The sequence below is a fragment of the Convolutriloba macropyga genome, chromosome 7 (genome assembly GCF_964194025.1).
Source record: "Convolutriloba macropyga chromosome 7, txConMacr16.3, whole genome shotgun sequence".
Lineage (NCBI taxonomy): Eukaryota > Metazoa > Xenacoelomorpha > Acoela > Convolutidae > Convolutriloba > Convolutriloba macropyga.
Window position 1 is genome coordinate 30,516,578 of NC_134474.1, and position 24,432 is coordinate 30,541,009.

General features: G+C 34.3%; 1 protein-coding gene across 1 annotated transcript in view; it reads right to left on the minus strand.

Annotated features, from left to right (window-relative positions):
- The window catches only part of LOC142343008 (uncharacterized), a 79,472-nt gene that overhangs the window by 2,633 nt on the left and 52,407 nt on the right, over nucleotides 1–24,432 (minus strand). The window contains exons 13-15 of the mRNA XM_075394690.1: nucleotides 20,060–20,323; nucleotides 11,950–12,217; nucleotides 534–601 (exon numbers count right to left, since the gene is read on the minus strand). Coding sequence (XP_075250805.1) covers nucleotides 534–601; nucleotides 11,950–12,217; nucleotides 20,060–20,323 — 600 coding nt within the window. The remainder of the gene's footprint in view (nucleotides 1–533; nucleotides 602–11,949; nucleotides 12,218–20,059; nucleotides 20,324–24,432) is intronic.

The following is a 24,432-nucleotide window of genomic DNA, read 5'->3' on the forward strand; positions in this document are numbered from 1 at the left end:
GGGTTAGGTAGTTAAATGGAGTCAAATGTTCTCGAATTGACCTCTTCAACTTGAATTATAGGCTGTTACCAATTGCTATACGTTACAAACTAAGCTAATGTTAAAGTGACGGAGGTAAAAGCTCGAAAATAAAGAATTCAAAAATCAAGTCATGAACAAACTTGCTTTCTGCTAAAAAAAAAACCTGAAGGATATCAATACTCCTCTTTGAGTCGTAAAAACCTGTAGAATCTCAATACTCCTCTTCGAGTCGTAAAGTCGTAAAAAGACACACACGTTTACAATAATTGCTATGAACTACGTTCAAGAGCAATTAAACATTTAATTATTACAGTATTTTTTTGAGCCCAAACAGACGAAGAAGTGACAATTATAGCGCTGTCTTTTTATCAGCTAGCTCCCTTTTCAATATACTGTAGCTCTAGAAATGGTCGGGCTGGAATATTTAGGTTGTAATATTCATTACAAAAATTGCAGGAAAAAGTTGCAGAATGTAGATCTTTTTTCAATAGTGGAAACAAACACAAACTGACCTTGATATGTAGCTTTGTGCTGAGACATTCGTTATCCTGCTCCAGACTTGTTATAGTACGCTTGAGTTCTGCAATCATAAAACGTTGATAGAGATTTTAGATCGGTACAAAAACTGTTTCGAGATTTCCAATTTTTAAAAATACAATTTTTTTCAAAATCCAGTGGCACTAGAGATGTTAAATTTGCCCCAACAATTAAGATGTTATCTATCCCTATTATTCTGTTTTACTCAAATTAGTCTGTCAAAAACGAGGAACATAACTGGCAGATTGTAAGAAAATAGCTACAATAGCTTCCTAGATCTGCAATCTCAACCTTCAAACTAGCAAAAAGCAGACCAAAAAAATTCGTTTTTAATTGCTGAGGTGTTACATTTTGACAGAGAATATGTTTATTTATTGCCGCCTCTCTTAGCTGCCCTGAAAAACCTTTAAATTAGGGTGACACGCACTCAATTGACTTTATCTCTTTGAGTTAGCGTAAAGAAAGTGAAAGGGAGGAAGTCTATTTCAGAGTGGAACTATTTCATTTTTGAGAGTGAGGTAAATCATATGTGACAAAAAAACATTACCACGCGAACGAACAAAAACCTCTCTCCATTAGGAGTAAGAAAAACTGTGTCACGAACGCTATTAAGTTTAATTTGCTTGAACACAAAGCACAATTGAAGTCATTGAGATGTCATTTGGTCGGAACAAAAAGTTTGACAACGAAATATGAAATGGCAGGAAAATTCTTGAAAAACAATCCAATCAATTGAACGGAAATTATAATACTACTGTATCTGGCAAACAGGTCAATAGAACAAAGCTAGCCAAAAAGACAAAAAAATAACAATCGCTAAAACTCTTGAACCTTTTACCGTGAAGGCTATATTTAATCCACTTAGAAAAACAAATTAAATCACTCAAAATTTCTGAAAGGGTTTTTCGGCCACTGAAGATAGAAAAACTCAAAAAAAAAATATAAATACTTTAAAAAATTCCAAAAATGAAAACTGTATTGATAAATTTTAAATTTAGCGATATTACTATACAAACCCACTTTTTGTCTGTTGAATTCTTCGGGAAAATTTTAAGAACTATAATCTCTGAAAAAGGTTAAAAAATTTCTTAAAAGTTGAAAAAAAGCACAAATTTGAACGAAATGTTGCTACAATTCGTGATACTACTATCTTCGGAACCATTTTAATGTCCCCAGAAACTGTCCAGTAACTCATTTGGAGGCTAAAGAATGTTTCGTCATTCATTTGCTCTTAAATACCGATAAAATAGGATTATGAAAATAACTTTCAAAAATCTTGAAAAAAGACATTTTATCAAGAAACATTTAAATCATTAATATTCAACTGTTGAAAACCACTCCTTTACCACTAAAAACTATTCAGTAACCCGCTTTTAAGCAGCAAAACGATTCATTGTCTGACAGGGATTTAAAAACTCAAAAACTGAAGAGCATTTTAAAAAACTTGCATAAAAAAATTGAAAAAATAGAACTAAAATTACAATGAATCACAAAACAAAACCTGAAAAAAATTGGAGAGCAATTCTACCTTGTGCAAGACCACTGAGAGCTTAAACAATTGTCACATGAATTTCTTTGCAAGGAAATTTTCAAAAAACAGAGAAAACCAGGAAAACGACCTTTCCAACTTCAATTTAGACGTTCTCAGAATCTTCAGTACATTAGGCAACTTAGAGTCTACTCGCCGAGCGTTTTCTGTTTATCATGTTTTGAAAGCTAAAAGTCATTGGAAAAAGGCGTGGAAACATCTTGAAGACAGCACACCAATACAATCCAAATCCTTTGGATTGTAAAAACCGAGAATAGCTATCACTTTGCGGCTGTTAAAATTTTTTATTGAATTCAGGAAAATGTGTTCAAAAATTTTTGCAAAAACCCAACTCAAGGCTTTGGAGAGATTTTTGGTTCAAGTAAAAGTTGAAAACACTATTTGAAATATTTTTATAAACCCAAATCAAAGCATTGGATAGTTTTTTGGAGCAAGTAAAAGTTTTAATATTCTTTTTATCCCTAAAAAAAATTAGGAAAGATTAACGTAATTTTACTGAGATAACTCTGATTGGATTTCTCCGTTTATATTTTACGAATGGCATTTTCAATAAACTAAAACCATTATTCAGCTTAAATCTGAATCACAATTCCTTAAAAAACTGTTAAGTGTCTCAAATTTGTTTTAAAGTTCCATATACACGAAACAATTTTCTCAGATTACTTTTTTGATCATTTTAATTTCGATCCGAAATCGAACAAAAAATTGTAGTTTGATTTTCTTAGAGATGTTTTTATGTTTTTAGCATAGGAGAAAAATGTGCGCCAGGGAGCATGAGCCAAATAAATTACCATACCATGTGAGACCAATTAAATTTTGCGTATCAAATACAGTGATTGCTATACTCAAAAATAAAATTTTCCAGATCGAATGCGTTAGTTTTTATAAAAAAATGTTATAAAATTCAAAAAGTCTTTGACTAATGAAACTCCTTCGCTCTAATACGCTTGTCGTAAGGTCAATGACAGATAGAATAAAAAAATTATTTCTTGATTTGTTAACTTCTGTATCTTCGAAAGTTTTTTTAAATTTGTTCCCTTTGTTTTTCAGCTAACTTTTTTACTTTGTTTTTTTTTCAGATACTTATTTCATTTTTTTATTCGTCTTTGAACAATTTCATGAATAATTTTTGTTACGATTCACCACTTTAGTACGGGCGAAACAATAATAAACTGAGTTTTACTTTCAGTCAATCGATGTATTAATCGTTTAGGTTGGTGAGTGGCATCATTAGAACGCTCGTCAGAGGTATACTATAGAACTAAATTTGTAACTCTCTTTTCGTTTCCTCCAGGAAGTTAGCAAGGTTTAAAAATTAGTGAACATATAAATCATATTCGTTGTTTTTGTTCAGGTTCTCCGGAATTGTTGCTCATTTTGGACAGTTTGACTGACAATTGTTAAAATTTTAACAATTATGTTTATGCCTAGAAGCACAGAGAAGGGTTGCTGAACTGTTTGATTTAAAAATTTCAGCACAAACGTGTGAGCGAAAATTTCAAAATTCAGCTTTCTTTGGTTTAGCCCACTGGTTTAGCCCACTTTCTTATTCAGCCCACTGTGTTCGTATTTGGCGGGGGTAGAGACCTTCAAACTGCTGACAAAATTTTGAGTAAGCTTGAAAAAGACTAGTTTAACTTCAGCATCCTGTAAAAGCGTTCTTGCAAAAAAACTTTGGTGGTTTTTAGCTAACGTAAAAAGTTATCCAAAAATTCATTATCCAAATTTCCTCACTTATTTTTGGTAATCTAATTTTTATTGTTACCAAAATATCTATTTTATATGTTTTTCTTAAAATTGGACGAATATTGAGAAAAAGAGGACCCAAGTCATATATTATGTTCAGAAAAACCATCCCCTTCACGGCTGCAACAATGTTCTTTCAAAATTTTCCATTGAATTCTTATTTATCGCCCGAATTCGTTGTTCTTCTGCAGTCTTGAGGCTCATTAGCACTAATAAACAATCAGGTTAGTTTTCCTAAAAAATACAATTGAACCTATATATTGTTTTCATTTGATATTGCTCTTATGTCGTTAAAGCTATTTGTTTTACAGAAATCTCAACTAACTTTTGAAGGTTGACTTTACTTCTTTTCTTTTGTCAAACTATAAATCTATCTTGCGAAAAACAGTTTATAGCTTGAAAATTTAATCTTTCCAACCACATCAATTTTAAAATTAATTTTTTTTGGCCACGATACCCCGAACTTTCGTATTTTTTTAGTTTTGGACATCTGGTCATTTTACCAGGTTGGTTTTCGTTCACAAGTCAAGATTTCATCTTCACAAGAGTTCACTTTGGGATTTTAAACGAAAGCGCAATCAAAGAGACATACTGTTGTAACACACTCAGTTTTGTATGGTATTAACAGCATCAAAGGCTTCTCATTGCAAAATAGAAATGATTTTTCAAATCTGCTTGTCTTTGTCGTAATTTGTATACATCTTCCTGTTAACGAAAGGTCTTACGAAAAATAGATGGTTACTGTAGAGATTTGATTGGTCTTTCTTTATAATTTCAGATGTTAACTATCGGAATTAATGACGTTGAAAAAATTTATTCCGGATAATTTCAACAATTTTTTTTAACTTTGCAATTTTTTGACATCTTACAACTTAGTCTCAATAAATACATGCCCCACAGAAGTAACAGTTAACTATTTTTTTTATTTTCATCTGTCAGCTGCCTGTTTTATGGTTTTGACACTATGTTTTTTCTTCATTTCTTGACAGCTTGCCTCTGCGCAAAGAGTATGAATTTGTAGAATTTTCAAGTTCATCTAAATTCAGGGCCACTTATTGTTCAACTCGGTCCCAATTGATCACATAATTGTTTTTCAATTGTAAGTTTAATGTGTTAATGGCTTAAATGACGTATACGTAAAATTGATTGTGGAATTTTGAGTTAAGTCTGTATTCATTGTTATTTTATGATGTTATGACTTAGTCTTCACTGATGAGAGGTACAAAAGTCTGCCTTAAAATTACAAGTTATTCCTACTTAGTTTCGAATTAAAAAAGAAAAGTTGTTTTGACCTTCAAAAATCTATGGTATAAAAACCCAGCGATGTTTAGAATGTTGCATTTTTATTTTTTTCTGTCTGTTTCTGGCATGGACTCAGTATTCAGGGGTTGAATTTTTTCTAGAGCGTGAAATGAGTTGCAAACCGTGAAATGAGTTGAATACTGAGTCCATGCCAGAAACAGACAAAAAAGAAAAATGCAACTTTCTAAACATCGCTGGGTTTTTATACCAGAGATTTTTGAAGGTAATAACAACTTTTCTTTTTTAATTCGAAACTAAGTAGGAATAACTTGTAATTTTTAGGAAGACTTTTGTACCTCTCATTAGTGAAGACTAAGTCATAACATCATGAAATAACAATGAATACAGACTTAACTCAAAATTCCACAATCAATTTTACGTATACGTCATTTAAGCCATTAACACATTAAACTTACAATTGAAAAACAATTATGTGATCAATTGGGACCGAGTTGAACAATAAATGGCCCTGAATTTAGATGAACTTGAAAATTCTACAAATTCTACATAGTTTAGTACTATTTGATGATTAATAATCACCTTAATCTGTAAAACAAACTTATTATTTTCGTCTATTTCAAACTAACTCTTTTGACGTGACATTTTCAATAACTGTCATGGATACAATGTCTATTGTCGGCGTATTTGGAGTGTTTATGCTGCTCGGCAGTAGAGCTATAGGTTTTTGAAAACTTGGTTTTTGAGTCAATTTGGAAACTCAGAGTCAATGACTAAGAAATTGGTTGGACTTGTTTATGTCGTATAAACAAACTATCGCAAATCTTTTTTGAAGATCCAGAGCAGTACCACCCTCATAAAGTGTCAAAAAGTGTCAAAATATGTTGCTGTTTCTCATTTTTGATTCATTGCTTTATATTATAGGGAGTTGTGCTCTCAAAACTAAGCAACAAGGAAGAACAAAATGGGGAAGAACAAATGTAAGGGTCTTTTCAATCGTTGTGGTAAGAACTCTTTGTTTTGTTAAACTAAAATAGCAATCCATTATGGTGACTACTGGTCTCTCAAGCCTATGCTAATTTTTTTGGTATAGTTAACAACTGATTCGAAAGTTTTTCTCAGATTCAGAAAAATCCAATAGAGCGTTTGAGTTTTTTTTTCCAAATTGTTTCTAGGGTTTTCTACAAAGTGAGCCAAGGCAACAACTGTAACTCCTGGTTATTTGAAACCAAACTGATTTGAACCTAGCAGTATTGAATTTCTTCAAATAATTGCAAAGGTTTTCTGTGTAAAATAGAAGTTTAAATGATTTTGCTATTGTTGACACTAATGCCATAGGCCTGTAGTTCAATGATCCCCACCACTCTCCGCTATTAGGTATTTAGATTATGTCTGCTTATTTTAACTTTGAGGAAAAATTTCTATTCTCAATTCAGATTTTGCTAAGTTTTGCTTAAAACTCAAACAATTTAACCTTTGAGCTCCTTTATAAAGAAATTGTGCCTATTTCTCATTTTGCATACAATTTCTTTGAAATAACAACAATGACTGGATACTGATATCAATGCCTTTCGATGTGGTTTCACTCACACTTTTGAGGCTTTTGAATGCTAACATTTTGCCGATTGCGTGAATAAACTTAAATAAATTTGCAGTCTTTTCTATACATTCTCTCTACCTAATCACAACAATTTGAGCTGTACTTATTTCGCATTTTGCTTACATTTTCTTTGAACAGACGGCAATGCCTTAATACTGATATCAAAGCTTTTTGAAGTGGTTTCAATCACACTTTTGAGGCTTTTGAAAGCTAAAAACTTACCGATTGCGAGAACAAAATTAAAGAAATTTTAAGTCTTTTCTCTTCCCATTTTTATTCTCTACCAGATTGTGTCTGCTTTTTTTTATTTAAAATTGAGAAAAAATTCTATTCTTGATTCCCAAGTTGCTAAGTTTTGTTTAAAACTCGAACAATATATCCTTTGAGCTCCTTTATGTAGAAATTGTTCAAATCAAAACAATTTGTGCTGTACTTAATTTGCATTTTGCTTACAATTTCCTCGAACTGACAGCAATGACTGGATACTGATATCAATGCCTTTTGAAGTGGTTTCACTCACACTTTTGAAGCTTTTGAAAAGTAAAATTTTACCGATTGCGGGAACAAAATTAAAGAAATTTTGAGTCTTTTCTCTACCCATTTTTATTCTGTACCAGATTGTGTCTGCTTTTTTTCAAAATTGAGAAAAAATTCTATTCTTGATTCCCAAGTTGCTAAGTTTTGTTTAAAACTCGAACAATTTATCTTTTGAGCTCCTTTATGTAGAAATTGTTCAAATCAAAACAATTTGTGCTGTACTTAATTTGCATTTTGCTTACAATTTCCTCGAACTGACAGCAATGACTGGATACGGATATCAATGCCTTTTGAAATGGTTTCACTCACACTTTTGAAGCTTTTGAAAAGTAAAATTTTACCGATTGCGGGAACAAAATTAAAGAAATTTTGAGTCTTTTCTCTACCCATTTTTATTCTGTACCAGATTGTGTCTGCTTTTTTTCAAAATTGAGAAAAAATTCTATTCTTGATTCCCAAGTTGCTAAGTTTTGTTTAAAACTCGAACAATTTATCCTTTGAGCTCCTTTATGTAGAAATTCTTCAAATCAAAACAATTTGTGCTGTACTTAATTCGCATTTTGCTTACAATTTCCTCGAACTGACAGCAATGACTGGATACGGATATCAATGCCTTTTGAAATGGTTTCACTCACACTTTTGGGGATTTTGAATGCTAAAATTTTATCGATTGCGGTAAAAAACTTTAAGAAATTTTAAGTTTTTTCAGAACGTAATTCTTCTTTTTTCAAAGCTTTTTTTTCTGATACAATTGATCAAAGGTTTTGAGCAGTTTTGACAGTCACTGTTTATAAATTTTGATTAATATTCTTTTTTGTATAATCATTTTTAGCAGTTTTTTCAGAGTTTTGAAAATGAGCTGATCCTTTTTTCTTTCGTTTTTAGAAACTGTCGACAACTTTGTCTTTTTTTTAAAAGCTAATTGTTTTACTTGGCTATCCGTCCATGACTTCAGCTTACTTTTGCCCCCTTTTTGAGTTACAAAATTCTCTACACATTTTTTAGGCAAGAGTTGAAAATTTGTCACTACTGCCTACCAACAGATGCCCAAGGGTTTTTTCAATTTTCAACATCTCTGCAAGTAAAAATGTAGTTTGCAATGACATAATCATCAGTGAATGGCAACCGGGTTTCCAAATTCTTTACTCCGTGGAATAAATATTTAAATCTAGTCCCTTTGTGATCAGCATTCCTAAAGAGCAGTCAGTAGTGATCTGTGAGAGATGTAAGTAACACACTCAGATATATGTTAACGTTCGAATAAATTGCGTCAATGCAAGTATTACTGCTCTTAGTTTCTCTAGTGTAATTTCCATTCTCAAAATTTTCAAATTAAAAATTATCAAAACATCTTGCGAATGCTCCAGTTTAGATACTTTTGAAAAATGTTTTTTGTTTCAGTCACCACAGACTATCGGTAAACAATCTTCCTCAATAACCAGATTCCCAAAGTGAGTCTTATCTTTTGTTGTTATTTTCATGTATCATTAATGTGTCATGAAAATTGAGGGTATGGCAACTTTCAGCTTAAAATAAAACTTAACCAATGTTTTTTGACAATAATTACAACTCTATGTTCCAACTCTTTTAAATCTGATGCCGTTTTTGACAAACAATACCAACGCACCCTCCACTTGTATTTGCGCCCACTCTATTGACCGGGGAAAGTTTTGTGAAAAACGTCTAGCTGCAAACACTTTGTGTTTTCTTCATCTTTTGTCCAAATTTCTGTTTGACAGACTGCTCATGATAAAAACTCTAAACCACTTACTAAAACTTGCAATTGTTCTCATTTTTTATAAGGGATCTAATGTATTGTTTTAAATAGGAATTTTTAATTTTTACAGTTATTCTCAGTTTCTTTGATTATTATTTTATGTATTATATACATTTTTTAAATTGTAGACCTATCTAATTTTTCTTACTTTATCATTCCTGTATTCAATTATTTACTCTTTTATTTATCTAAAAAGCCTATATATCTTTAAATCTTATAAATAATCTGCTAGCTTCAGGCAAATCCTTGTAAGCAGTAAACGGTTTCCATAATAAGGCCAAAAGTTTAAAAATTTTATTGTTCCGACCCCTCTTTTGTTCAGTCAATTTTCGCCGATCGATATATTCATCGTAGAGAGTTGAAACTGGTATCATTAGACAGCTCGTCCAGCGTAGAATATGGAATTAAAAAGATTTTTTTAATTTTCGCTTTCTACAGGGAGTTATCGAGGTTTAAACTTCTGAAAAAAGTAGAGTGAATTCACGTTGTTTTGTTCACACTTTCCAAAATTTTTGCCTAACTCTTTGTCAATTTTGTTGAAAATTTTAAGAATAGTGTCGTTGATATTTTTTTAAGGACAAAAAAGACTTGTTGATTATTCTGATTTAATTTTTTTGGTCAAAAACTCTGGATAAATATTTCAAAATTCCGCCTTTTTCATCAAAAACAGCACGAAATAAGCTACTCTAGTCCACTTTGATCAAATTTGCCGGCACTTCTCCCCCAAACAACACTAATACGATCTTTGTAGACTCAGAAGGGGGCTATTCCTGCTTCAAATTCCGCTGAGAGTGCTCTGTAATTAAAACTTTGCCGTTTTTTGCTAGCTTTACTCGTTTATTATCAAAAATGCAGAATTTTTTTTGAGTTTTCGACTATTAAATTATCTATATCTACAATGTTCAAAAAATCAATAGTTCCTAACGGACAATAAGCATTAGCAGGGCTAATATTGGGCCAATATTGGACTGTTACAATCCGAAAACAATTCGGATTGCAATCAGTCGGTCTTTTTTCTTGAAAAAAGACCTTTTTTTAATAATAGAGAACAGAACATATCAAATGAGTTTCCAATGGGCTTTTTAAGCAACTCCAAGCTAATGCATTTAGTTTTTTACTTGAAAGTTTATGATCGTTTCTACTTTTAAAACTAATTGATTTTTAAATAAACAATGGCTTAATGAACTTTTCCTCCTTTTTTTCTTAATTTGGTCAACTTGCAGCTTACTGTCAGCAGAGAAAGAATGGTTCTTCATTCTAATGATTGCAAATTTAGTCTCGATTGCGTTTTTAAGCCTGAAGTTATTGTTTTCTGGCAAAGATACTATTAGATTTCAGATTTTTTCTTGTTTTTAGAAATTTGGCAGTTTTTCACGTTTTCTAGTCACATTATCACATTACTGACAGTTCTCATATCACATTATTAGCGTTCAAAATGAAACACAATTGAACATATAAAAATCTTTAAAGATATAGATTATCGTTTTAACGGCCTCGACACTTCTTTCTTCAAGAAATTAATTGAATTTTTTAATTTTGTCTTTAATTGTCATTTTTACTTTGTCATTTCAGTTGTATGAAATTTTCTGTATAGGTATAGGTTTCACTGAATTTTTATGGAAGAATAGACGAGCCGATATTCTGATATTCAGAAGATAGCTGATGGCTTTCATGACTTTGAAAACAATCGTTTTCCAAAACGAAAAAAATAAAAAAAACTTTTTAACTTCGCAAGTTTGTTCTTTTTGTTTTTCTTTTTGGTACTTAATCTCATTAATTAAAGGTCAAATATGACATTGGGGGTGTCAAGGGAAGGCGTCAAAAGGGGTTGATTTCCCAAAAATCTATTTTTTAATGAATGCGCTATGACCTTACTGTCTTCGACACAGGTTTTTCACAAAAAAAGTAAATTAATTTGATTTTTGTCATGTTTGACGTTCTTTTTGTAGAGACAAGAATTATTATGGATAATTTCAGATCTCAAAGAATTGCTTTGGATGAAAAAAGGACCCTATTTAAATATTTCATTTTGTAATTAATGTTTTTCATGACTTTGGATAAAATTTTGTTTCGAAAAAATCAAAATTATTACATACTTTTGCCCTTTTCTCTTTTTTGTCTAAATTTTGGTTTATAAAACGGACAAAGAATTTTTGATGTAATTAATGTTTGTTGTTGTTGTTGTTGCTTGATTTTGCTGTTCGTCTTGACTCGCTTTCTTAATATTGGCATATCACAGCAATTTAATGCTTCAATTTTTACTCGACTGATTTATTTGCTTTGGAGGCTATCTTATCGTTCATACACATTTTTTTTGAAAAATACTTGGGCTATTGTGGGTTTTTTGGGATTCCCAAAAAATAAATTTTGGGTTTTCTATCTGTTCCTCATTTGGTACACAATTATGCCAAAATTGTGGATGGGCGGGGTCGGAACCCTATGTGCCATCGCACATTGCTGAGCCGCCTTGTTTGTATTTTAACTCAAATTGTTGCACAAAACGTTTATAAATCTTTGTAAACATGATGCATCATTTCTGCAAATTTTGTTTTATGGTTTTCACAAATTTCATGAACTTGTTTATAAGTTTTCACAAGTTAACCACTATTTTTCGACCAGGGATTTTCTTGTTGATACGTATTCGTTATTTTTGCAAAAAATTATTTCAAGGCTGATTATATGAATCAATTTGAGGGATTCAATCAGCAAAAACTTTAGAGATTTTTCACGCAATTTTTTTTCGTGTCGATGTATCAGCGCTATTTACCTCAAAACTTGAAAATTTGCGCACAACTTGCGTTGAATTTGTCCGAAAAAAATAGTCGCAATTTACCGCAAGGTTTTTAATTTTTCAAAGCATTCATGTATCTTGAACAGATTGCAAATTTAGCTTGGTAATTGTTGGGTTGGACAAGCACTGACCTTCAATGACATGCTCACGATGACACAACTGATTTCCAAGGTCATTAATCATACTAGCTCCAATTTGCCCGGGCGCACAATTTCTCGACACGAAAGCTGGGGCTGGATCTACAGTGGCTCCACAACTCCTAGCTGCATGTGCCAGATCAGCCAGCTGGTCGGCTGTATACCTCTCACAGCATAACTCGTCACTTAATTTCTGCATCTCGCATTTCAAATCTGAGATTTCTTTGTCGCGCTCAAGCAGTAGTCCACTGAGGTCGTTGATCTGAAGAAAAAACTTAGACTTTGCCATTTTTATGTTTTTGAAATTATATTGGACGGCCCCGTCCGATTTCAAGAAGCCATGAACTTGAATTCAAAAAGTTAGTTTTAACTTCCTTATATCTAAACGGGTCGAGGTATGGCGGTGAATTTTTGTAGGAAATGCGGTGAAAATAAATAATTTTCAACGCGTATTTCTTACAACTTTTTCGTTGAAAACGGTGAACCGCGGTGAATTATTTAATTTCACCGCATTCAACGCAATTCTTACAAAAACAAAACTTTCGTACACGGGCTCGAACTTCTTACCTCTTTTAGAGCAAGAAATAGCGCGGATAATGAGATGTTGAATTGTAAATACGTACTTAGTTACAGTCATCACTATCTAATATAACGCATAATTGTATGTACTACTAATGTGAGGGAATTGTGAGGGAATAAACTAAGCATTAGCTCTTGATGCTCGAGCTCTATTGCTAAGCATTTAGACGCCGCGCTCAGCTGAGCATGTTGTTGTTGGAGGCTATTCCTCTGCTGCTGGGCTTGAATCACCAGCCAGTGGGTTGTATCCTCGCAGAGTTGGAGGAAGTGCTTCTACTACAAAATCACTGCTCTTTATAGTGGTGGTTTATACTTTTTGCCAACTGGCAAAGTCTGATTGGTTGATTCAGTATGTCGACGTAGACTACAGCAATAGCACAGTAGAATTGAATCATATAGCACTAAAAATGATTGAGTTGTTTTGTTTTGTATGTATTACTGCTACATCTCACCCCATCTTTAAGAAATTTGAAAAAAAATTTCAGTTTGTGAATATGACTCTTCTTCTCTGTTTGATCCGACGAAATTCTTTCTCTTCTCGTATTGCTTCGTTGCGTCCAGTTATTGTGTTTTGTTGACATATCTGCTACGGCAATAATTCAATAATCATCAAGTAAAATGTGTGGGCAAAATATGCCTAACCAAAAACCCATTTTAGGCAATCAAAAAAATTTACGCTCTTTTTGGCGTTTTCAATAATAAACAGAATGTAACTGACAAACAAATTGAACATCGCAGTCCGAAATCAGAATAATAACAGTTGATAAACATAGCTGGCAAAATGCCAGAAAATAGCCGCAGTAGCTTCATAGACCTGTAGTCTCAAAAAGAAGTTATAAAAGACAGACCAAAAAAACTAACTCTTTTCATTAAGGGCTGAGATGTTAAATTTTGATTAAGAATATATATAAATTATAGCTGTTTCTATTTGCTGCTCTTAAATTACCTACCCTACCCTTAGAGTGACAAGCATTCGTTTGAACTTATCTTTGAATTAAAGCAAAGAAAAGTCAATTTTAGTATGAGGAAGTCATTTTTAAGAGTGAGGTAAGTCACGTAAGACCAAAAACTTAATCACGCGAATAAATAAAACACGAGCTCCACTAAGAGTGAAAAATGACGTCACACACGCAATTCAATTGAAATTGCATGAACGAATGAACAAAAAGCAGATTTGAAGTGGTTGTGACGTCATATGGCTGTAACAAAAATCTTGACGACGGAATAAATAAAAAAAACCAAGAGAAGGCCAATAATAGCCTCAACTATCGCTTCGCGGCTATTAACAACAAAACCAATGCAAGAAATTCATCCTTCTGGGGATAAAAAGAAAAAGAAAACAGTGATAACAGTTAAAGAAAGGAAGTAAGTCTCACAATCTTAAAGTCGTGAGTTCGAGCCTCACTGGTCGCACCAGATTTTAGAGTAAGAAATAGCGCGGATAATGAGATGTTGAACTGGAAATACTTACTTAGTTACAGTCATCACTATCTAAAATAGCGCATAATTGTGTGTACTAATAATGTGAGTGTTTAAGCTAAGCATTAGCTCTTGATGCTCGAGCTCTATCGCTAAGCATTTAGACGCCGCGCTCAGCTGAGCATGTAGTTGTTGGAGGCTATTCCTCTGCTGCTGGGCTTGAATCGCCAGCCAGTGGATTGTATCCTCGCAGAGTTGGAGAAAGTGCTACTACAAATTCACTGCTCTTTATAGTGGTTGTTTATACTTTTTGCCAGCTGGCATAGTCTGATAGACTACAGCAATAGCACAGTAGGATTGCATCAGATAGCACTAAAAATGATTGAGTTGTTTTGTATGTAGCACTGCTACACCTCCTGAATGTCTACAACTTCGTATTCCACTTCACCATCTGTCTCTTACTTCTTTGATATTTCTTCTGAATTTAAATCAGACTCAGTGAATATTGGAAAACAAATGCGGTGATTTGTTTTTGAAGTACCGTGAAGTTCGCGGTGAATTCTTGTAAGAAATGCGGTGATATGCGATGAATTTTTTACCCCATTCACTGCATTTCTTAAAAAAATGCACCCAATTCACCACATTTCTTACAAAAATTTACTGCCTAAACAGCATTTCTTACAAAAATTTATCCAAAAAACCTCGACCCGGGTTCTAAATTAATGACGTGGGTCATATTCAACGTTCATTTTTCAATGCATATCAAATGTGATTGCACAGTCTCAAAGAATGTGAAAAAAAAACCTTTATTGTTCACAAGTATAAAAGTCTATCATTCATCAACACCCGGTAACAATTAATTCTATAATAAAATCCGGATCTTTTCTGTTTGTGCCCCCCCCCCTCCCAAGTACGTTATGCGTGCCCCCCCCCCCCCCATTACAGAACACGTGCCATTAAGTAGTAAATCATTATGTAGAAATATGGCACGTGCTTTTGGGGGGGGGGGGGTGCAAATAAAATGAACCCACTAAGCTGGGGCTGGGGGGGGGGGCACAAACGGAAAAGATCCGAAAATCCTTTTGGTCATTCATCACTGAACATAATAGGTAAATGGGGGCTTTATAACTCTGGGGAGGGGGAGGGCGAGGGTCAGAGGGAAGGCGAGGGGAGGGGAGGGGAGGGGAGTGGGAGGTAGAGGTGGAGGGCGAGGGGGTGGGGATGGGAGATTGAAGCGCGAGAGAAGATCCACAAACTCAAAGTTAACAGCTTAATTTGAATTTAGCTGAGAGTTTAAGGGTGACTATAGCAGAGATTTTAGCTGCTCTTGAAATACGTACTTTTAAAATCTGGTACTGTTCATAAAAAAATTTGCCACTCGACAATTTGGAACTCAAAAGGCACATGCACCTAAGAGTTTCAACTATAGATCTACATTGCTAAAAAACTGCAGCAAACTTTTAAACAATAAGAAGCATTTTTTAAAGCAGGTAATAGTAGAACTTCAACCTAAAAGTTGTTTTTTGAACTAGTTTTTTTTTGCTCAGTTAATTCAAACTTCAATTAAATTTGAATGAAAATTTGCATAGAATTTGGCAAAAATATTCGAATGTACTGACAAAAAGTCACAATAATTTTTTGTTGGTACTGACGGATAATGTAAACGTTGTCCACAGTCCGGAGCAAACATTTAATTCTTCACAAAACTTAAACAACTTAAAATTTTACTACTCAAATTTCGTTAGTAATTACCTGAGACCCTATTCGGTGACTTATTCGGTGACTGATTTTGTGGACCGTGGTAGAGAAAGTAGCCAAAGTACTAACTAATCTTTTGCAAACAAACCTCGATTAATATTTTGCGAGGGACATTTCCGAAACTAAAATTCAAAGCTGCTTGTAGACGATCTTTGTATGACAACTAGGAAATCATACCTGCTCCTTGTATGATTAGCAAGAAATCATATATGAACCTAGTGCGATTACCAAGAATCATACATCTATCTTTCCTAAATCTTTTTATCATTTATTTCTTTTTAATTTTTTTCCGTAAAGCATCACCTATGTGATTCCCCGGCATCAATTGTGATCCGCCAAATGACACTAATATACCACGTCATTTACATAGGTGGGCACTAAAAAAACAGTAAATCGAAATAGATGACTAAAGTTTTGATATTCTCGGAGGCCAGCCAATACCTAAAATTTCTCATTTATATGAAACACCGAAAAACCTCAAATATAACTTCCAATTTGCCTGAAGAAAATGTTCAATTTGCAAATTTTTCTTTTAGCGCGCACAAAGAATCAAATGTGGATTGCAAATGCGATACATTAATTTAATATAACCTTATTAAATTATTTGTGGCACCAGTTTGTGGCATCACTTATGACCTTGTATCATTTCCATGACATTTTTTTGGACTTCGATAGAGAATGAAAATTGTACAGTTTTTAGACTTTAAAATTTTTTGTATGATCTCTGTATGATTTCTAGGAACTCGCTTTTGATCTTTGTTGGACTACTAAGATTTTTGAACGATGAACAACCCGGGTGTAGACAATATCTATAGCATGAACAACTGTCACGGTGAGCACAGATAACAGCAAGAAAACTCGTATCACTGGTGTCACATCTGCTGAAAAACAAGAATTTTGGATAAAATATCACGGCTATTTGCAATTTTGAAACAAATCTGAATTAATTTTTCTGACTGTCAGTTGTCCGTACACGCTGACAACTCTAATCTTGAAAATTAACTGACTAACGTCTGGCAAATTGCTCTCAAACGACCGGCGAGCGGTTGGCTTTTTAGGTAGCTAGCCACGGTTTAGTGAGATTAGCTTTAAATTAATTGAGGGGGCGTAAGGTGAGCTCAATGGGCGTGAAAATGTTGATTGGGGGGACTGACATAGAGGCTGTGGGTGGGTGTGTGGGCGTGTGGGATCAATTTCTAAGAATCGCTCTGCACACTATAAGTGTAATTCTCCAAAACAGTTTCTGTTAATTGCATAACTGAAGACTAGTGGACTCAACGGCTCTTAGAAAACGCTTCTGAAGACAAAAGTCAAATGGGTGAAACGAAAAATCGGCCAAGCAAAAAATTGCATAAAAGAGACGAACAGGACTAATATATTTGCTGAAAATTTCCTTTGAGAGCAATTAACAATGATTTTCCAAAAAGTAGCTGTTATGTCAATTATGATTAAAAAATCTTCCACTATAACTCATTGTTAATGAGGATCAGAGATGATGAGATTACGCTACATAAAGCAGCTGAAGTACGGCATCAACAGAGAGAGAGAGAGAAAATGGGAACGAGAAATAGAAGGAAAGAAACCCCTAACGGACAGAGAGAGAGAAAGAAAGAAGAGGAATTTTGTCCATGATGGTGTTCGACTCCGCAACTTCTAATTTTCTAGCCTTGTTAGTAAATGAATCACTGAACTGAAAACGGCAAAAATAAAAACAAAAGTTTTCATATTTGCTGTTAAGAAATTTAAAACCATTTTTTGTCGCCAAATGTCTGTCAATGGTTGCTGTTGTTGCATGCTGATAATTAAATTAACATGACTTGTTGGATTGCATGAAATGTTCTCTCTACTTTTGAGATTCCCGGGAAGAGGTTTTGACAAAAAAAAATGTAAGATTAGCGGTGAATAGCGATGAAAAAAAACTTTTTTTCACCGCAAAGCGCGCGCATCTTTCATCGTTGAATGCGCTGAAAGCGGTGAATTTTTGTAAGAATTGCGTTGAATTTTGCCAAATGTCTGTCAAGTAACCCATCTCCAGGACATAAAAAGTTTCTTTGGCCAGTAGTGGTCGTTCAGCAGAGAAAAGGAAAAAAATGAAAAATATTAGAAACAATTGCGAATTTTAACAAAATCCTGCTACACTTCAAGATATTATTATCTTAAGAACCATTTCATTGTCTCAAGAGACTATACAGTGTCCCTGTTTCAAGCCTGAAAAAGTTTCACTGGCTCATAAAGATCCATACACTTGGAATGTGATCAAAATTTTTCCCAATTACTAAAACTGGAGTCATAAAAGAAATTGATCACTATTCTATTAACTCTATAAACTATGCAGCAGCTTATTATCAAAGCTTGGAGAATGTCCCAGGGCCCCTGGTGCCGGGAAAAAGATCTAAAAAATGAAAAAAATGCAAATATTTTTTTAAAAATTTCTTAAATTCGTGATTTTTAAATCTCGAAAAAGATTGCATTACACCTATGAATTATGCAGTAACAAATATTCAAACACTAGAGGAAGTTCTGTGGATCTTGGGGCTAAAAAAAACCTTTAAAAAATTGGCAAAAAAAACTTTAAAAAATGAAAGTTTTAAAAAAAAAATAAATGCTGAAACTTGTGATATTAAAAAGTTTAAAAATTATTTCATGGCCAATAAAAATAGTCAGTTAATTATTATCAAACCCCTTAGGAGGCTTTCTAAGCCCTGGGTCTAGAATGACCTGAATAAGAACTTGAAAAAAATTGCACGTTTTGTTAAAAAAAAGGCGAAAAAATTCGTGAGGTTAAAATGTTGAAAACGTTCCATTACCACTACAAACTATGCAGTAACCTATTATTAAAACCTAGAGGAGATTTTTCAACACCTAGGGCTAATAAAAATCAAAAAATGTCAAAAATTTTCGAAAAGCTTGAAAAAATTTGTGCAAAAAAGTAAATTTGCGTGTTTAGCGAGCGGTTGATCGTCAGTAGCTAGCTAGATACGGGGGGGGGGGGGTGCACCGAGGGCTAAGGGGGAGGGGCTACAGTGGGCTGGGGGTGTAACAGCGGGCAGGGGAATGGGGCAATATTGGGGGGGTCAACAGTGGAGGGGTCTTCAACCTCTAAGAACCGCCCTTCACACATACCTACAAGTCTCGAAAACAGTTTGAGCTGAAACAGAGCTGAAAAGCTCTAAGATCACTTAGTGTCGGCTGGGCGCTACCTGTTTATACCGTTTTTGAGGACGAAAAGTCAAAAGCGTCTGAGGAAAAATCGGTCAGGCAAAAAATTGCATTAAAAAAAGACCAACAGGACTAATATAATGGCTACAAACTTCGTTTGACCGCAATTAAACATGGTCGTAGATTAACACTGAACTTTTGAGCAAATTGAGCAACGAACACGATTAAAATTGCAACAAAAATTTTTTTTATATTTCCTTGAATTCAAATTCCAATTGCCTGGCTGGATTCTACTCCACCTAAAAACGGTGGGTTTTGGCCTGATCAAAAAATCTCTCAACAGAAATTTAAAATTGTTTAGTGTTATTGTAAAATAATCTAATGACAATAGCCTAATCGCAAAAGTGTCCGTATAAGTGAGTATATCCAAAAAAGTTTCACAAGTACATTTAACTTTCGCTAATGCTTAAAAAGCCTTCAGATGGCAGCATGCCCCTTAACTTCTGTAGTCCAAATAAGAAATGAAAACTTATTCAGCAATGAAAAACAATTACGAAAGAGCCTCGAAAAAACTAAACGTCAGACAAGAACTGTCTCTGAAATGAGTTTTTTCTCCCGGGTTGACCACCATGAACCTTTCTTGGCAACCATATCCAAGCCATATAAGGAGTTTATGGTAACTTGGCAACCATATAGCTGAATAATGGCAACCATATAGCATGCAAAAATATCAACATTGTTCGAAAAGCTCGCATAACATCCATACATTGCACTCTGAGTGAAAAAAAATTCTTCAAGACATTTGAAAAAAAATTATCATCGTATATGGTTCTTGGATATGGTTCCCAAGAAAGGTCAACCCGGGCTATTCTCATCCAAAATATCCAATTTTCATCCAATTTCAGTCCCATTTTATTAGGTTGCTAGGTCTTGTACTTTTAGTCAATATTGGCCCCTTCTCCCGTAAAATTTTTCGGTGCTTATCAAATGTCAAACTAATGTCATAATTATGGGGTTATAAACAGCGAAGGAGCCCGACCGTGGATCTTGTTTTAGTCTGATCTTGCTATATGCCATTTTTTTCCGGATTGATCTAATCGCGAGTGGTCTTGAACATTGAACAATCACCTCAACCTGTAAATGTGTTCAAGTTTTTTTAAATAAAACTACTAAGAATGAATTAAACTACCTGAGCATTTGCATTAGCCATAGCTGGTTCGTGTGTATGTGTACAGAAGCTGTTCAATTGGCACTGTGCCTCGGTTAGTTCAAGCTTCAACTCCCTCGAGTGTTCGTCTGCTCTCTTCATGCAAGTCTCAAACTCACTCTCATTGGTACAGATGGTGGCCTGCAGAACACTGATCTCTTCTCTGGCTCCTTTCAGTTGAGATTTGTGGTCGAACAACTCATGGTCCAGACGTTCCACTTCGGAGGCGTATTTGCCGAACTCAACCTGAAGATCAAATGTTGCGACTGCATTCGAGAAAAAAAAATGGAGAGCTCTGGAATTGCTACTTGCCTTAAATTGCTTCAGCGTTCCCGAATCTCAAGAAAAATCCAAATAAAGCTTATCATAAAGCAAATTTCCCTCCCTTATTTGAAAAAGTAGTCGCTGAAGGCATACAAATCCAATGCTTAGATGTTGCCAAAACCAAAGAAAGAGGAGCAGCCTAATGCTTAGAGCGTCCTATTTTGATCAGCATGGAAGTTCTTTTACAATTCGCTCTTTCATTAGTGTAACAAATGCAGCAATTTCATTTTCGAAATCAGTTTGCTGATTAAAGCATAGCATTACAAAACACTATCTTTTATGTTGAACTAAACACCGTGCACGATACTCGTGATTATGTTTTGAAAAATAACAATTTTGAAAATAACTTCCAAGCGAGCAAAAATTGAAAAAAATCTTCCGCTAATTCTTTTTCGAAATAAAAGACAGATGGATAAAAAAAACTAAACATAACCGATTAACGTCGGGCGAATTGCTCTCAAACGACCAATTGGCTTCGTCAGTAGCTAGCCATGGTTTAGTCAGGCTAGCTTTAGCTTGATTCGACTGTGCAACTTTCAGTTTTCTAGTCGTGTTAGTAAATAAATCAAACATAAAAATGATATTTTAAAAATTTGCAAATTATTGCAAAGAAAAGCTTCTAGATTTCGCAGTGGAAATGTTCAAAACTATTTTTTTGTCTCTGGGTTTATGTCTCAAGTCTTGACCCATCTGCAAGATCTGAAAAGCTTCGTTGGCCAGTAATGATCGTTGAACTCAGAAGATGACAAAAACATTCAAATTTTGAAAACAATCGCAAATTTAACAAAACCTTGCTACAACTTAAAATATTAAAATCTTCAAAACCATTTCATTGTCTAAAGAGACTATCCAGTATTCACTGGCTCATAAAGATCCATAAACTTGGAACATGATATAATTTTCTGAAATTTTGAATCCGAAAAATTTATCAAAACATTGCTAAAGCTGGAGTTATTAAAATATTGATAACCATTCCATAAACTCTGGAAAATATGCAACAGCTTATCATCAAGCCTCTGAACGAAGTACCCTGGTCCCGAAAAAAAAAGATAAAAAAATCAAAAAGGTTCAAAAAAAAACTTGAAAAAATTGCAATTATATATTTAAAAAATGCTGCCGTCAAAATCTTGAAAAACATACATTCCATTACATGAAGAAGCTGTGCAAAAAATTATAATCAAATCGCAGAGGAGATTATGTGGCTCCTGATGCTGGAAAAGCCTAAAATTGACACAAATTTTCACAAAACTTCAAAAATTGCAAAATTTGTTATAAAAAAATATTAAAAATTGTGTTTTTGAAATCTTGAAAATCAATTCATTGCATTTAGAAACTGTACAGTAACCTATTGTTAAACCAAAGAGGACATTGCTCAGCTCTTTAGGCTTGAGAAACCTGAAAACCGACAAACGTTTTCAAAAAAGTTTTAAAAAATGTAAGTTTTACCAAAAAAATGCTAAAAATTTTCATATTAAAAAATTGGAAGCTATTCCGTAGCAAAGAAATTTTTTTCAGTAATTTATTATCAAACGCAAAGGGACTTTTTTGGCGCCTGCGTCTGGAAAGAGGTGAGTAATGAAAAAAAATTTCAAAAAATTGAAAAAAATTTGCACGTTTTTTCAAAAAAAAAATGCTAGAACTCGTGATGTTAAAATGTTGAAACTATTCCCATACAAATCGAATCTATGCAGATACCTATTATAAAACACTATAGAAGGGTCCTTGGCAGCTAGGGCTAAAAACTCAAAAAAATAACAAAAATTTACAAAAAGCAATTTCAAAAAAAAATTGTGAAAATTAGTAAAAAGAAGTTTTTAGCGATCGGTTGTTTGTCAGTAGCCACGTGGGGGGAGGGAGTTTCACCAGTGAAGGAAAGGGTGAGGGAAACAGTGGGGTGGGGGCAACAGCGAGGTGGTGGGTGGGGGCAATAGTGGGGGGTCAACAATGGGGGTTGTCTTCAACCTCTAAGAACCGTCCTTCACACCATTAGCATAAGACTCCAAAACAGTTTGAGCTGTTAACAGAGCTGAAAGGCTCTAAAAGCACATAAAGCCCCCTCGGCGCTACCTGTTTATTCTAGTTTCGAGGACAAAAAGTCAAAAGCGTCCGACGAAAAATCGGTCAAGCAAAGAATCGCATAAAAAATATAACAGGACAAATATAATTGCTAAAATTTTCATTTGAGAGCAATTTATGATATCTTCCTTTAAAAATAAAATTTGATGGGCCACCAAATAAAAACACAAATCAAGGCGTTTTAACACGAAATGAGCCCAACCGTCAATGAGATTTTTTCAAACCTGACGCCAAACTTTTGGCTCATAGTAGGAAATCAAATCGGAAACACGTTATCCGATTACTTAAACATTGACGACTGAGGTCGGAAGAATTGCCGTTGAATGACCAGTGGCAGTTCAAATCCATTGCAGCCTGCTCCAGCAGGGGAATAGAAGATTCACTAAGGAGACTTCAAAAAACGTTATCAGAGGTTATTATATACCACATTAATAACTATAATATTTCATGTAAAAACCAATTTCAGGGAAACTTTAATTTTACTTTTAGCAGTGAACTGCACCAATTGAGTTCAGCAACTAACACATTTGAATGAGCAAGAACTTCAAATAACGCAGAACAAAAAAGTCGGGGGCGTAGAAGTCACCCGAAAAAGTCAACTGGAACAAGAAAAAATTTTGCGTATAAAACTCTCAACACCAGGGGAGGGGTAGATTAGAGTTGGGGGAGGTAGGTGGGTGGGTTGGTAGATATGTTGGAGAGGTGGGTAGTGGTGGGGTAGTTGGGGGGGGGTAGGTGGAGGTAGGTAGGTGAAGGGAGGGGGTAGGGGTAGGTGAGGGTAAGATGGGTGGGGGTGCGGGGGCGGTGGGGCGGGATAAGCTAGGTGTTGGGGGGGGGGGGGGGGGGGGGGGAGGGGGGTAAGGTAGGTGTTGGTGGGGCGTAGAAAGATTGTGGGGGGGGAGTAGATAGGTGGTGGTGAGGGGTTTGTGCGGTGTATTTTAGATAATTGGAGGTGACTTATATAGGAGAAAAAAATCTCAAAATGACCTCTTCACCTTGAACATTACCAGCAGTTCCTAATTACTATACATTACAAACGAAGCTACTGTTAAAGTCCAATGTTCAAAAACAGACGTCAACAATCAAAAACGGAGGTAAATGCTCGAACAGTATGAAGTCAAAATTCAAGTTATTAACAAACTTGCTTTCTGCTAAAAAAAAATACCTGTAGAATCTCAATACTCCTCTTCGAGTCGTAAAAAAACCACGATGTCCAAGTGACAGCTGGTTTCGCTTCGCGGCTATTAATCATAATACGTTGAGTCTCAGTCGGCGTTGTGAAGCTACTGTTTTCTTTCTTTTTCCTAGTTCTCTTCAGAACGGAATAGAAATAAGTAGATCAAAGTTGCGTTATTTAAATTTCAGTACAGCAATTTTGTAAAAAAAGTCTATGAAGTTGAAATTTACGCTTCTTTTAATTACATTTTTTCAACAAAATGTTTTTCAAAAAATTTATTTGAAAACTCGACCAAAGTTAAGCTTTCTATCCCAATTTATTTAGATGACAAACAAAATGCGCAAACAAGGACAATAGTTTACTCATTTTAAATATTTTGCTCGTCAGTTTTTTTAAATTTTTTCCTCTAATTACTAAGATTATTTCAGTTTATCAGTTCTCTATTCGTGGATCATACTACTTAGAATTTAGAATACTACTTAGAGTAATCAATCTCTCAAAAAATTGAGAGAGAAACTTAATTGTGATTTTTGTCCTTTTCCAAATGTTAAACTTGCCAAATATAGTTAGTTAAGCCATCATTTTTGAAATTAAATCTACAATAAGATAGGCTTGCAACGATCCGAATAATTTGATAACTGCTCTCGTTAGAGAAATGTTAAACGTAATGTTTAAATTTTTTATGCGAATAACGCCATTTAAGAGAAATTGCGAAGGCTCATGCCAACTATTTTCAAACCCCATGTTCAGATCCCAAACCGCAGTGCCCTTTGATCAG